The sequence below is a fragment of the Desmodus rotundus genome, chromosome 6 (genome assembly GCF_022682495.2).
Source record: "Desmodus rotundus isolate HL8 chromosome 6, HLdesRot8A.1, whole genome shotgun sequence".
Taxonomy (NCBI): Eukaryota; Metazoa; Chordata; class Mammalia; order Chiroptera; family Phyllostomidae; genus Desmodus; species Desmodus rotundus.
This window is the reverse complement of record NC_071392.1, coordinates 148,685,918-148,701,117: the sequence shown is the minus strand read 5'-3', so window position 1 is coordinate 148,701,117 and position 15,200 is coordinate 148,685,918. Positions and strand designations below refer to the sequence as shown.

The window sequence follows — 15,200 nt, the reverse complement described above, 5'->3', positions numbered from 1 at the left end:
TACTGTAGTACCAAGTGCAACACCCCTCCCCCGAAAGGCCCACCCACAGGCACTTGGTAAGTGCAAGGCTACATCTGCTAGTTATCTGTGCTTCAGGCATTTGCACAGCAGACTGGTGAGACAGGTGGTATTCCTCCCACTTGACCCTAAAAATCTAAGACTCAGAGAAAAACGTAACTTGCTAGGAACAAGTGACTGAATCACATTCAAATCCAGACCGGATCTTTTTCACTATACCAAACACTGCCCTTCAAGTCAGAACATTCTCAACTCACTACACAGTTTGCTGCTAACAGGATTTGGCCCAGTCACTGACACGAGAGCCCTGGCCCAGGGTGAGGAGGGGAGGAGGGGGCACCTGGTGTGATTTGAAGAATTTAACGATGACGTGAACACATGAGTAAAGGAGCTGCAAATACGGAAAGGAGGAAGCTAAAATAAACCCTGGGGAGCAAGACCAGAATTAGAGGTATCAATGTGAATTTACGGTGTCTTATGCAGAGACGTCAAAAATGTCAAGACCACGAGAGACTGAGGAACTGTTCCAGGCTGAAGCTAAAGCGTGCCGACTGACAACCGCCACCAGTGATGCTGGATGGGACAAACTTCTTAAAGACATCACTGGGCTCACCGGTGAAGTGTCAATAGGGGCTGTGGGTTAGATCATTATTTGTATCAACTTCTTGATTCTGATTGTTACGGCACAGGACTCTGTGGGGTGCATTCTTACTTTTCGAAAACATAATTAAGTGTATATACTATAAAGTGGATCATCTGGCATCATGGGTGCAACACGCTCTTAAATGGTTCGGGAGAGAACATACACCCTACAGAGTGTGCATATAAAAAGAGAGAAAATGATCGACGTGGCTGAATGTCGACAACTGGAAAATCTGGAAGAGGAACAGGGGCATTCTCGGGGCTATGCTAATATGGCAACTTTTCTGTGACACTGAAATTTCAAAATGGATAATAAAAAACAGGGACTCTCCTTAAAACTAATATAAACGAATTCCAAGGCATTTACACGAGAAAAGAGACGGAGTAGAAAAATGAGCACCACGCTGCTGTGTGTGCACAGGGACGGCTGCGAACACACAGACCCTGTGCTGTGAGGCTGTCTCCACATGCAGAGCGCACCTAGAAACAGTACTACCGCCACCTGACCCATGCTGGTTTCCTCCTCAGCCGGAAAAGCAATGGCCAGAGGAGGATGAGAAAGGTTTAAACTTTGAAAATCTGAATTTTGTACTCCATGAAGTTAACTTAAAAACAGACAGACAAACCCAGAATGTTTCAAATATATGAGCCAGGCTGGCTACCTTAGAAGTACCTAGCAACATTTAAACCTAAGTTAACAAGCGTTGATTCCAGAAATTCTATTTCTGTGGGCCCAGGGTAGGGCTCAGGAATTGAGTGGTTAATACTTCCCTATTTATAAAACAGTGTCGATTTGGGAATTGCTGCTTTAACCACATCACCCAAATCTGATCTTCGCCAAACCCCCAATTCTAGGTAAATTAGGACTCTGTCCAATGAGAGAATAATCTAGGGAAAGAATACCCCACAAGTAAAATCACAGTATCTGAAACCAAGGTCTGCACTGACCTCCGAATAGAAGCCACGTCATACAAGCCGTCTACCTTTTCCACTTCCTTCCTAAGGCCCAAGGATTGTTGAGGTAAGGTCACCCAAGTATTACTAGGTATAGGTAGTAATTCAGATATTCAGCATTCTTCAGAGGGAACACTGTGTAAATATGTAACAAGATTACACTTATTTTAGTTAAAAAAAACAACGAAATGACAAAAGTAGATACAGTAGCTGTAACATTCTAGATCTCTAGCAGTGGGTTCATCCTGTTCCTTTTTATCATGTTTTTTGTCTCCATATAGTAACTATATTCTCATATGCGTCTGATATCACATGATAAGAAAGTAATCTTTAAAAATGAAAGCAATAAAACAACACTTAGTTTAGATGGCTGGTTCTTACTTTAAAAGAAGTGAATACGAGAAAACTAAGCGTCACCATGCCAGCAGTACATATTTATTATTATTCGTGAATGGTCAAAAGACTTACAAGGCCCATTATTATTATTAGCATAACCACACGTATGAACATCACGTAGTGACATGACATGGAGTGAAAGGACAGTTTTACAGATATTTAAAAATTACGGACACACACATACACCTCTCAAGTGTTCACCACACACCGCTACCACAGCAGGAGGCATCGAGCGGCGGGAGTTCCAATAACATAACATGTGGAAATATCTCAAGCATAAAAACTGTACTTAAGCTGCAAAAATAAAGTTTCTTTCTTCAAACATTTTGATCTGGGCTCAAGCAAAGCAAACAATGAACAATGATTTTCACGCTATTTAACACTTTGAAACAGAAAAGGGTCAAAGTTGCAATAGTCCTGGAACTGCAGAGGTCAGAGGAATGAACAAGGCATTTCATTCCCTCCCCCGGGAAAGAAGTCTACAGCAGATCTGTTTCACCCTGGCTCTCAAATACTGAAGGATCATAATCTACTATACTCAAACAGCAAGTTAAGCCAGAACAAACGAAATGAAAACAACAAACATCATTACTTCAAACAAGGCATTATTGACCTTCGTTTCTTTACATAATTTCACTAGTGCAAGAACATCATTTACCTGAAAGATCGTAAGTCACAATTAAAGAGCACTCATACAAAACTATTTCCATTTTGTCTTTAAAAAGTGCCACACACTCTATCATTAAAAAAAAAAAAAAAAAAAAAAAGACAACACACACACTAGTGAAAGACGGTCTGTCTCCATCTCTTATCAATGAGGAAAGGCCAGAGCGATTCTTTGATTCCAATTCGAAACGGTGTTCTCTGGCCAATGCCCAAGGTCTCCAATTTGGAGCAGTCAAGCTGAGCATTCCTTGGACGTTGTGCTCCTAAGACAGGACTGTCAGTTATCTTTAAAGACAAATAAAAACAAAAAATTAAAAATAAGTAAAAGGCTACAGATTGAGGTTTTTATATTCTCTACTTCACTTTGCCCCCAGTGCAAGATATCTGATTTGATCCCTGGAAAACATTTTTTTTAAAAGGTTGCCACAATCAAGGCAATACTTTTCCCATAAACATCACCAATTCTGACGGGCTTATTTATATGTAACAATTTAGAAAAAAGTAACAATATAAACTGCCAACATACAAGTGAAGGTCACTGCGATTAATACTGGAAAATCAAGTCATCAATACTTCCCAAGCAACAAGGAAATGTTATCAGTAACGCACACTACAGTGATGGCTCTGGACTCTGGAAAGGCGAGGTTTTAAATGCCATGTACTTACCGGTCGTAAGTGACTGATGGGGAGGTTGAAGGCGTCCGCAATTGCACACGCCATTTCATACTTCGTCATCTGTTCGTTGCCAGACCAGTGAAAAGTTCCCTTAATTGACGGATCCTGACAAGGACACGAAAATTCAAAATAGCTTCAATTTTTTGAGTTGAATGGAGTGGTAGGTTTGATAAGAAAGGTAATTTAAAGGTCCAGTAATTAAAATGCATCCTTTCTAAAATGCTCTCCACAAGACATGTAAAATCAAACCCCTATAAATATTCCCAGCTAACATGAAAAGCAATTTCTAGAATTTAGCCTTGAGAATTTAAAAAAATAATAAAAACATAAATGACTCCATTTTATTTAGCAGGAATTCCAAAGTGATTATAGATTTTTTTTACAATCCTCACCTGAGGACATGCTTGATTTTTAGAGAGCAGGGAAGGAAGGGGTAGGAAGGAGGGGAGGGAGGGAAGGGAGAGAGGAAGAGAGACAGAGACAGGCAGACAGACTTCAATGTGAGAGACAAACATTGATCAGTTGCCTCTCATACACACCCTGACCAGGGACTGAACCTGCAACCTAGGTATGTGCCCTGACTGGGAATCGAACCCACGATTTCTTCTTGGTTTATGGAATGATGCTCTAACCAAGTGAGCCACACCAGCCAGGGTAATTACAGATTTTTCTGGACACACAGCCTAATTTCATGAGTATTTGTAATTATCCTAAGAAGCTAAAAACAAAACTTAATAAACCATTTTTCAAGGTGAGCTAATCTGTTACAACATCCTTAAATATTGTCATAATGCATATTTAAGATATATATAAATTTTATGTATTAAAAACTATACTCATACCATTAGTGTATTCTAAAATAAATCAGTCTCAGTCTGATGTTTTTATGGACATTCTGTTTAGCCCCAACATTCTCAAATGTTTAAAATAACTATTCAAATATCTAAAATAATAGCACAAATTACTTTTTAAAGTGGCTGAAATTATAAATTCCTATGTAGATTCTTGTTATTACATAAATCTTAAAGTACAGCAACTTCTTAAAAGACATTAGAGTGATGACTGGGTGGCGCATCATCCTGTGTATCAGAAGCCTGCGGATTCCATTCCCTGCCAGGGCACCCAGCTAGGCTGCAAGTTCAATGCCCGTCCAGTGCAGGTACAGAGGCAACTGGTCGATGTTTCTCACACTGATGTTTCTCCATCTCTCTCCCTTCCTTTCTCTCTAAAATCAATAAATATATCCTCAGGTGAGGATCAAAAAAAAAAAAAAAAAAAAAAAAACCCCACAAAAAACCAAGACATCACTAGGCAACTACTTGAAAAATACAAGTTTCCAGTAGAAGAATGACAGACAGGGCCTGAATATTTGAGAAAGAAACTCAAGGGTATGATACTATTTTTATTCGTAAATACAGTCTACTCTGTAACTGTATTTGCTTGGTCTCCTTGGAGTTTTAAAAAAGCACGTTATATTGTGCTCGCTTCGGCAGCACATATACTAAAAAAGCACATTATAAAGTACAGCACAGGAAATACAGTCAAAATACTGTAATAACTGTATGGTGCCAGGTGGGTACTGGAACTATCAGGGGGAACACTTTGTACAGTATATGATTTTCTAACCACTATCTTGTGTACCGGAAACTGATACAAAAATAGAACTGAATGTAAACTGTTCACTGAAAATAGTAAAATAATTTAAAATAAGAATGCAGCTCTGTAACTTTCACTCCCCATCAGGATTTTTACTAAGACGTAAGACAGAAAACCTTCCTTCCCAAGACTCTCACCAGCATTCTCTTCTCTGCTAATTGGCGGCACACGGTGGCCACGTCTTTGACGTGCGTGGGGAACCGCTGCTGCCAGTGGTCCATGTTCGCCGACTTGTTGCTGAACTGCACTTTGTCAAACATCACTGTCACAGCACTTTCTTCAAGCTTTTCGACTTCCCCATACAGAACGGGGATTCTCAGAACAGCAGCCCCTACAGGGGAAGAAAGGCAGGTAATACCCGAAAGCGGACTGGTTTCGGAAGTCTTAATGTAAGATGAAAGTATGCGGATTGAAACAGTATCTTGAAATACTTGCAACAGACCCACATGACAGCTCACCTGTCACGATGCCCACTTAACGAATGTAATCCTGAGTGTGTTTAAATGTCCCCTCATTTGGGTTATTTTTACATATAATTTCATTATTATGACCATTAAACATAAAAGTGATCATGACAACTAAATGCAATTAGTGATCCTTGATTGGATCCTAGATTAAAAAAATAAAATGCAATAAAAGACATTATTGGGACAATTGGGAAAATTCCTACATGGAGTATAAATTATATTAATGTTTAATTTCCTGTGTGATAACTGCACTGTAATTATATAAACAACATCCTTGTTAGAAGTTATATAGCACATTATTTTGAGGTAAAATTCAACTAATTCTTAATGAGTACAGAGAAAACCATATGTACGAAATACATGTGGCAAAACATTAACAGTAGGTGAAATCTACATCAAGGATATGTGAATATTCACCACATCCCTCTTGAAACCACTGATTAAAGAATCATGAGCTACTTAGATTTCACGTTAGTCCCTAATGAGGGGTTACAACAGGCTAGATAATTGACAAATCAAACACTTTAATTAAATTAACGTATTGGACAATCACATATAGATATATGTTCAAGAATAACTTCTGCAAGATGAAGTGGGAACGTTTCTCAAAGACACAGCACAGTCTGAGGAACAGTTTTAGTGCAGGGCACCGCCAAATCCAATACTCTGCAGCCACCGACAGGAAAGTGATATCCAAGTGATGTTTCCATTTGCACTGAACTGTAACTTCGGGGGTGGGAGGGGGACACACAGATTACAAAATAACATGCAAATATTTTAAAATATTAATAAAAAGTGTTTCCACACATAACCACATTTAGTGCTTCTTTCTGAGGCAGCACTGTAGGAGAATTTACACTCTTTACAATTTTAAATTAAAAAAAAATTTTTTCCCCCCAGGAGTGTATATATGTACCTTTTATAATCAGCACATACATGTAGATACAAACACACAAAGGAGAAAAGAAAAGCCACACAAATACTAGAATACCCCAATCTAAGAGAAATGATAGTGACCTACTTTTGAAATGAGATCACAAATATTTGTATTTGTTTTCTATAAATAATGGTATTTACATATGCAATGATACTGGGAACTATCTGGAAGGATATGCAAATTCTTCAAGACTTCTAAAATTCTAGTATTTTTTTATTAGCTAATTTCTCTAATGATTTGTTCTTTAATTTTTTTAATTAAACACAGACACACACACACGATAAACAAAAAGGAATCCTCAAAGCAACAGACTTGTCTTACCTAAATTGTTCTCCAGGACAGCCTTTTCTCCTTCTAATTTTGTTTTGCCATACAGATTCAGGGGGCAGGGTATGTCTTCCTCTCTGTATGGAGGATTGGTTCCGTCGAATACATAATCCGAGCTAATATAGATTAGAAATGCTCCAATTGCAGCTACACCAAAAAGAAAAAACAACAACAATTATTAAATTAACGTATGACATTTACTCTTTATTGGCATTTGTAACAGCTTATGCATCATATACAGAAATAAATGTCTTATACGCAACCTCTAAAACTTTAATCTTCACAAACTCAGCCATCATTTAATATTTTATGAAGAGTGAATGAATTCGTCATTACCTGCTTCCTTTGCTAAATTCCCAGAAGCATCCACATTAAGCTGAGCAGCAGCATCTGGCTGAGTCTCTACGACATCTGGCCTTCTCTCTGCTGCGCAATGTACTATCACATGGGGCTGGAAGTTAAGCATTGATTTTTAACACAAAAAAATAAAATAAACGAACTATAGGCTTCCAACAGTAAATTAATTCATAGAAAAAAATGTTAGGTCAACATGCTTTCAACTAAACAAGCTTTGTACTTTATCACACTTCCCTTTTTCAATATTCAAACTTCCTTAAAAATATATGTAGGATCTGAAAAGGAAAGAACAATTTAGTAATCCTCAGGCTAAACCAGACAAACCTCTTGTGTCCACAACTGTGTTTCTAAATCAAAATAAGCTTCATGGGGGAAAAAAGAGCTCTCATTTATGTGATTAATATGACCTCCATATTAATAAATCTATATTGAAGGGAGAGGAATATCACCTGCAAATCAGATTCATATATTCAAATATCTTAGACCATTCACTGAAAGAAAACCCACTATTACAACAATTGTACTCCCAGCTGAGCATGCAGCGTGCCACCTAGATGCTAAGCACTGTGCAAGGAACAAGGATTTCGCTAACTTAGTGGAAAAGACAGGGGCGTACAGGAACTGTTTCCGTATCAGTCGACAGACGTCAAGATAGAGGAATGGAGAGGGTCCTTGGCAGAGAGGGGGCACCTGCTTCCCAGGGGAGCTGAGCCAGTGCTGAGACTGGGAAGACTCCAGACAGGCAGGACTAACCTACCCACATACCCAATCTCCTTCTTGAGGAAGCTCCTTCTTAGCTGTTTTCACATTTCAATGTGCACAGTCTGGGGTGCTGAGGAAAGGCAGAGGCCTGGGTCCCGTAACTGAGTCACTCAATTAAAATCTCTGGGAAAGAGGCCTAGGAACAAGTTTCCCAAAAGATTTTGATGCGGGTGTCACTTGGTCCCTATTTTTAGAAAAAACTTAAACTCTCAATTTGATTAGAGGTGAACTGATGCTAAATTTTCCTGTAACTGTACTGTGACCGTGGCCGTAAGTTATTCAACCTCTCTGAGCCTTTGTCGTCTCTAAAGTGGAAAAACTGTCCATTTTGCAGTGTTGTAAGGTTTACAGATAATGTTTTAAAAACAACTGCACAGAAAGTGATATTTAGAAGAGTACTGCAGAAACACAAGCCTTTCATAAAACGCTTCACACTCTGTCTTTTGTCAGCCTGCGTCTGAAGGTAATCATCTTAAGGAGTACATACACTGTGCTAAGCTGAAGAAAACAAAAGTGAGCTCTATATTGTCGCGTGACAGGTTAAAGCCTAAGTACAGTGACCTCCTTGAGAGAAGGACCATTTTCTACATCACCCAGACGATTCTTAATTTGGTTGACATGTTAAAATAAGCAGACTGCACCATACCTGAAAATCATAAATGATGTGATGAACAGCATTAGAATCCAAGAGATTAACATGTTCAAATCTGGGTCTTGCTCTTCTAAAACCACAGCCAACGGCATGCCAATTATTCTGCTGAAACTCTTTGTATACAGCTCTGCCGAGAAGCCCAGTGGCACCAGTGACCAGAACCCGCCTATTGGGGACGTTAACTTCCTCCTAAAGAGGTGAAGGGGGAAGAAAAAGATTTACTTTAAAAACATTCTCAACAAAACTAGTCAACATCATCATTCACTGAATACTTCAAGTCTAAGTAGTTTTCTTCGTGTCCTTTATCTATTAGCCAATTCTTTCCCCCCCCCTAATTTTATTCAGGTACAGTTCTCTGCCTCCCCCCCCCCAGCCCTCCCCACCTCCCTCCTGTTTCCACCCCCCCCACCCTATTAGCCAGTTCTTAACTTAGAACAAAGATCAATCAAACTGCATTGATAACTACATCACTTAGGGAAAGTTTTAAGGATCTTACCAGGTAAAAAAAACCCCTACGATGATACTAGAAGGATTAGCAAGTCATAAAGACTGATTTCTTGTGTTTATGATCATGATGTCCAAATAAGTAATAAACAACTTTAATTACATTCTTCAGTTTATAAAGTCCACAATTAAGTTTATGCTTACTTATTTTATGCCCTGATTAAATATTTGGGCTATATTCCACCAATATGTTTACAAGTTGACATTTTTGGTTTCCCGTTTTTAATCCCAAGTTTTCTTTCAAAACTCACAGATTTATATTTTGATAGGTCCAGGTGAAGAGAATTCACATTCCACAGGAATTTATATGAAGGAAAAATAAATTTGATCCTTATGGCACTAATATTCTTTCTACGTTTAACCAAACTGATAGATGTTTCTGAATTAAAACTCTAAATTTTCTCAGGCCAGCTAAACTAATAAATACAGATATGGAGGATAAGAGAGAAGGAACAACTAAAATATTCTAAACTGATGTGTCACAATTGTGAAAAAGAAAGAAGTCCTTACACATTGAAATTAAAAAGGAACCACTATTTCGGAAATAAAACCAAGACAGGGTTTCCTCTCAAAATCTTGAATTATTCAGTCAACATTTACTATTAAAAAAACAACAGAAGTTTTATCATCTTGAAGCTTTTTATTTCAAAGTGTTGTTGTAGTCACCTAAAGCTGAGTTGTCAAAACTATTCATACAAAGACTTTTGCTGAGCCCTTAGTTCACCTGAATAACTTAGCAGACTATACATTTTTTAACAAAGAAAAGGCCACCAAAATCAAATATTTCTATCCGAGGAAAAGCCTGAAACAAAAGGGCTGAGACAGTATTAAGGTAAATTCTTAAAGATATTTTTTTTCCTTTTAGGTCAACCAATTTCAAGACATTTTAGAAGTGGAATGAAAATTCATCTAGGCTTTCTGTTGCGAAACTTAGCTGGAAGTCAACTGAGTTATGAAAATGAAGATTTCAGCCAGCAAAATATTTTCTTTAAATTTTGGCAAGAAAATACCTCTACGAAGTGAGGAACCTGAAGTCCACAGATGTGAAAGGTTTTGCCCACAATAAAAAGGAAAAGGTTACGACCAGAACTTGGGTCCTCTTGCTTCCGAGGTCCAGCCAAAATGCATTCTGAGTTTTGCTTCAATCCTTTGAACTTATATTTGGTGTCATGATGACTAAATTTTATCTGCTCTGCCAAGAACTTTGCCATTGAGGAGTTAGGCCATCTCTACTGATCTAACTCAATGGTAACACAAGAGACATTAGGGCAAGGTGGTGACTGAGGTTCCTCCAGCTTTACCATCCTACAATTTCAACATTTTCAGTATTAGGCATGTAAGTAACTTTTACTTTTTTTCACATAGTCTCTCCAAAGACAAAATGAGCACTCTCTGTCACCAGTATAGCGGCCAAAACAAGATTTTTCCATTTGGACTCTAAGTTTATTCGTTGGCAGATAAAATATGCATCAATCTAAAAAGATGCCAATCAAAAATAACTCTTCTATTTTTGAGTTTCTATATATAAACAGAAATCAACCTAAAGCTTCTGAAAGCACACTATTTTGATTTTTTTCCTTTTAAAAGGCATACTCCTCTGAAAATTACTTTGGACTGTTCCTCTATAAATTCAGCCCTGCAAAACACAGGAAGGACCGAACACCCGGAGGAGCTCAGACTGGAGGAATAAAATGCTGTCTCGTTCATCGAAACCAGTCAAGCGCTGAAAATATTTTGTGTGCCTGGAAAGTCTACTTTCTCAATTTTTGTTATTTTATGAGTAAGTAAATTATATCAACCATCCTTTTAAGTTTACTCTGAACATATTCCTCTTACTGAACAAACTCTTAGATGGGCAGAATTCAGTAACATCAAATGAACAAACTCTTAGATGGGCAGAATTCAGTAACATCAAATGACCAGATTTAAAAGAAAAACTCATGAAAAATTAAACATATATAAATGTAGAACTAGCACTTTTATTATGCTATCTCATCCAATAGTACCGAGCTGCAGAGGTAGTGAAAAATAATTAGCTCTTTAAGAATGACCCAAAACAGCCCTGGTGTAGCTCAGCAGATTGAGCGTAGGCTGTGAACCAAAGGGTCGCCAGTTCGATTCCCAGTCAGGGCACATGCCTGGGTTGTGGCCAAGTCCCCAGGGGGGGGCCATGTGAGAGGCACATGAGAGGCAACCACACATTGAGGTTTCTCTCCCTCTCTTTCTACCTCCCTCCCCCTCTCTCTAAAAATAAATAAATACAATCTAAAAAAAAAAAACAAAGAATGACCCAAAAGCCTGGGTCAGTAGTGATTTCTAACTTAGCATGCCTGCATTAAAAATGTCCCAGAGAAAGTAGTGCGAAAAGTCACTGATACCTAAAGAGGGATCTTCCTCAACTTCGGTGGTAAATATACTACTACTTTGCAATTTTAGAATGTCTCAAACTTAGTGAAGTTTCCTATTCACGTCTTTAATTAATCCTCACAAGATTTCCCCTCCAGGGAGATCTTTGAAGAGACACTCCCAACTTTAAGGAACTTTTTAAAGATCTCAGGACTACTTAGGTGACCTTGGTCTAACTCCCATCACACCACCGTCAGCCCCAGCCAGTAACAGAAAATCACTGGCCTGCGGTCTCTAAAACTATAAGGCAGTCCTCATTCTCCTGAGCGAGTTTTAACAGGGTTTGAGAGCAGCAAATATGTCTCAAGCTGTTTTGGTTGTACCATTTTTAGGGAAGGAAAACCCATTTTCATTAAGTCTACTGAACTCCTGTGAAAAGTTTTATACACACACACATGAATATACGTAAACGAGCACTTGGTAACAATAGGTAACTGAGCGCTATTTGGGGTATACAGGAAAAATACAGAGGTTTAAATAGTCCACCTATCCTCACTTTATCCCTCCCCCAAATGCCAACGTAATGTGAAAACACTAAGCACACATTTCAGGGGAGCTAAAATTTTGTATTATCGAGCACTGCCATCCCCTCCAACCTCCCTTGTATCAGTAAGACACACTGGCCCAGGCATTTCCAGTCTTCTCATCCCCAGCGCTTGATACGATCTGGGGACGGATGAATGCTGGGAAGCCTGGAATAAACGAAGGTGGACGGGGGTGCCGGACCCAAACGCAGTAAAAGCCTTCCTTTATGCAACCTCCGCAGAGGTTGTATTTGACCCGTATTTGAATCCCGGCTCTAAACGCACTTAATGAACTAGGACGAAGGACTTGCCCTGTACCCTCAATTTTCTCATCTGTAAAGTGGGGCAAAAACAAATCTAGTCACGAAGGCGTAACATCGAGTCTTGCATAAACTAAGACTTCAGTAATCTCCAATACTGTTATTTCTGAAAAGCTACCCTTCCCCTTCTTCCTAAGGGACAGAGATGCGTAAAACCGACGGAGAACAATGGATGCAAAAGAAATTAAGATAGACTCGAAACTGAGATAGCCCCCAAACCCTTCTTCATTCCCGGGTGGGGAGCCTCAAAAGTGAAACCCGATGAACTCATTTCCTGCAGCAGAGCCTAGAAAACAGTAAAAGGGTGTGCGCGGAGGTAAACAAACTCAATGGCACCGCCTCGGCCTCTAGGGGCTCAGAAGGCGGCGCTAAGGGAGACAACCGGGCTCCGACTCAGCGGGATGCGCCTGGAAAACCAATCCTCTGCACCCCGATTCCCCTGAGACCCCGCGACGACTCCTTCACCTCGACTACTCGGCAGTCCCCCGGAACAAAGTGGATGGTGAGTTCCTTCTCCCGCCCGACCATGTCTGCCGTCTTCGCTGTGTCGCGGCTGTAAGCCGCCACTGCCTCCACCTCCGGACTGTGTTGAGCCACAGCTCCAACGCCCTCGACCCGCCTGCCCTGGATCCAGGTAGCCCCGCTCACCACTTCCGGCTTCCGCCGCCAAGGCCGCGCCCATTGATTGGCGAACCTGCGCGGTAGCCCCACAAAGGGGGCGGGCACAATGGGAGAAGCTCTCAGCCCACGCGCCAACTCTTAAAGGGATACACAAAACAAAGGCCTTGGCCTTAGGCAGTGAACGTGCCTCGTTTGCGGGGTCTGGCAGTCGTTTGTTTTTTGTACTTTTCTTCCTTCTTTTCTTTTTCCTAGACTAGGGATTAGATTGCCTGGAAATTGAAAAAAGTTAACCAGGCATGTAATATATAAAGTGGAATAAGACATTTTAAAATCACGGGTGAGGGGCCATGAGGCCAGAGAGAAAGCTCCATAGACATGTATCTCTGGAGCATTAGGAGTGTATTTTAAGAGCTTAAGAAAAATGTGTTGATATCTGAGTGATTACAAGCTCAAAAGCCCATTTATCTTTCTGGGATGCTAACAAGTAGGATCAAACGTTGCAGAAGGAACCGAGGGGAAAGACAAATGCCGAACCACCTGTATCGCGCTTTTTCCCGTGAAATTAAAAAAAAAAAAAAAAACAGAAAACAAAAACAAGACACAGTACAGACCCTGTAGGGTTCGCTAGTGTCTCACGGGACAGTCTGAGTGTGCTTGTCCAGACACAGAGCTCCAATCGAAAAGTCACTCGCAAACGTGACTGCTGCTTGGACCTTTCTAAAAAGACCTTATTTTCAAAATCCTTTTTGGGTTAGAGCCAAAGCAGCCTGTTTCGAAAGTCCCGTCACTTTCCTTCCCCCTCAACCCCAACAAGAACTCATTCCTTATTTGTGGGAACTAGTGTCTTCAGACCAGTAATGGAGGAGAGACTGAGGCCCTCACTTTTGCGGTTTGTTTTCCTCGGTTTAGCATTATTTAGCAGAGTCCTTGAGAGCAGCTGCCACAGCCCTAAAAATGCCAGATCTGCAGACAACAAAGAAAAGGAGGGTGGGGATGGGGGAGAAGCTTCTGATCCTTTTCTAACTGGAATTTTTTAAAAGTCTTTAGTTACAACAGAATGCAATCTAATCTTTGGGCGGGGGAGGGAAGTATTCAAGGCTAAGAAGATTTAAGGAAAAGCACGTGTAATTAGTTAGCATTTGGACTCAGAGAAGCCTTGTCTAGAGGAATAAAAAGTTTACTGCATTTGAGGATCTGGTTTGATACTTGCAGGTAAAAAACGTGGTATATAGTTCTAGGGGTATATGTGTGTGCATGGTTTTTAATCATTCTCTTTAAAGATGAAAGTTTGTATGTGAATAAAAACGCCATCATTATGTAGGCACCATCCATATCCATGCTGTGGCTAAATCTATAAATTCAAAGAGAGCAACCTGGAGCTAAAAGTTTATGTTAGCAAATTCAATTTACGCCAAGACAAAGGGTGGAGCATACACTATAGATAAAATCTTCATTCATACAGAATCTTCACCTACATCACTGCATTTAGTCTGGAAAGTGAAACCGCTGTTCTGTTCTACATTTTATTTTTGTCAATTAATGAGTCTTAGCTGAGTTGTCCATACTGGGTCAATAATTAAAGTTGGTTTATTATTTTCTGTCCCAAAGTCACATGTTTTAAAGAAATGAATGACACCCATTCATTTTCGCTTTTTGCAGATGTTCGCCGGGATGATTTAAAGAAACTAACTCCAGAATGCTTCATTTCCTGAGCCGCTAGCTCTTACCTGCTCCATGTTCTCCGGCATTTCGGGCATGGTTCCAAAATGATCTCAGGAAAACAGACTTGGGATGAGTTTCAGCGTCTGCCTCCTCTGGCTGGGTCTTTGTTCTTCTGGCAGAGACCACAGGCTGGGAAAACGTGAGCCTCTTAGCTGCGCTCGACCTTTTAAATTAGCATTTTGATGCCAATCCCAGAATCTCGTGCAGCTTGCAACGTTGCAGTAAACTGGCAGCTGATTCCCCGTGGCAGTCTTGAAAATACCCAATGAGAAGTTTCCTGTTTAATTGCCAGACTAATGAGGGTGCATTAGCAAAACCATTGGCAGAACCAACTTATTTTTAAAAGAAAACAGCAACAAAACCTTTCTGTGAAGACTTGTTGCAATTTTCTCTTGCAGAAGAACAAGAGCCAACTTTCAGAAAGCATGTAGACCAATCAACTGATTCCTGTTCTGAAATATTTTATTCAGTTATGCCTCATTATGACAGAATCTATGCAGTAGCGTTTTCCCGTGCTTCTCCCCAGTACTTTTAAATTAACTATTCCAAAGGTCAGTAAAAGGTACGGTAACAGCAAGCAGAAATTAAAATGCA

The 15,200-nt window shown here is 39.9% G+C and overlaps 1 protein-coding gene across 2 annotated transcripts; it reads right to left on the bottom strand.

The window, feature by feature from the left end:
- Nucleotides 1-2,027: 2,027 nt before the first annotated feature.
- On the bottom strand, nucleotides 2,028-14,789 carry MAT2B (methionine adenosyltransferase 2 non-catalytic beta subunit). Of its 2 annotated transcripts, none has more exons than XM_024577056.3 (7): nucleotides 14,612-14,789; nucleotides 8,504-8,698; nucleotides 7,075-7,189; nucleotides 6,733-6,885; nucleotides 5,145-5,338; nucleotides 3,343-3,456; nucleotides 2,028-2,961 (listed from the first exon to the last, which is right to left on the bottom strand). In XM_024577056.3, the coding sequence occupies exons 1-7, from the start codon at nucleotides 14,639-14,641 to the stop codon at nucleotides 2,791-2,793; spliced, it is 972 nt and encodes a 323-aa protein (XP_024432824.1). In that variant the 5' UTR covers nucleotides 14,642-14,789; the 3' UTR covers nucleotides 2,028-2,790. The 2 variants fall into 2 exon arrangements, with proteins under 2 accessions (XP_024432824.1, XP_024432823.1); XM_024577055.4 differs by lacking the exon at nucleotides 14,612-14,789 and adding an exon at nucleotides 12,729-12,911.
- Nucleotides 14,790-15,200: the final 411 nt, after the last annotated feature.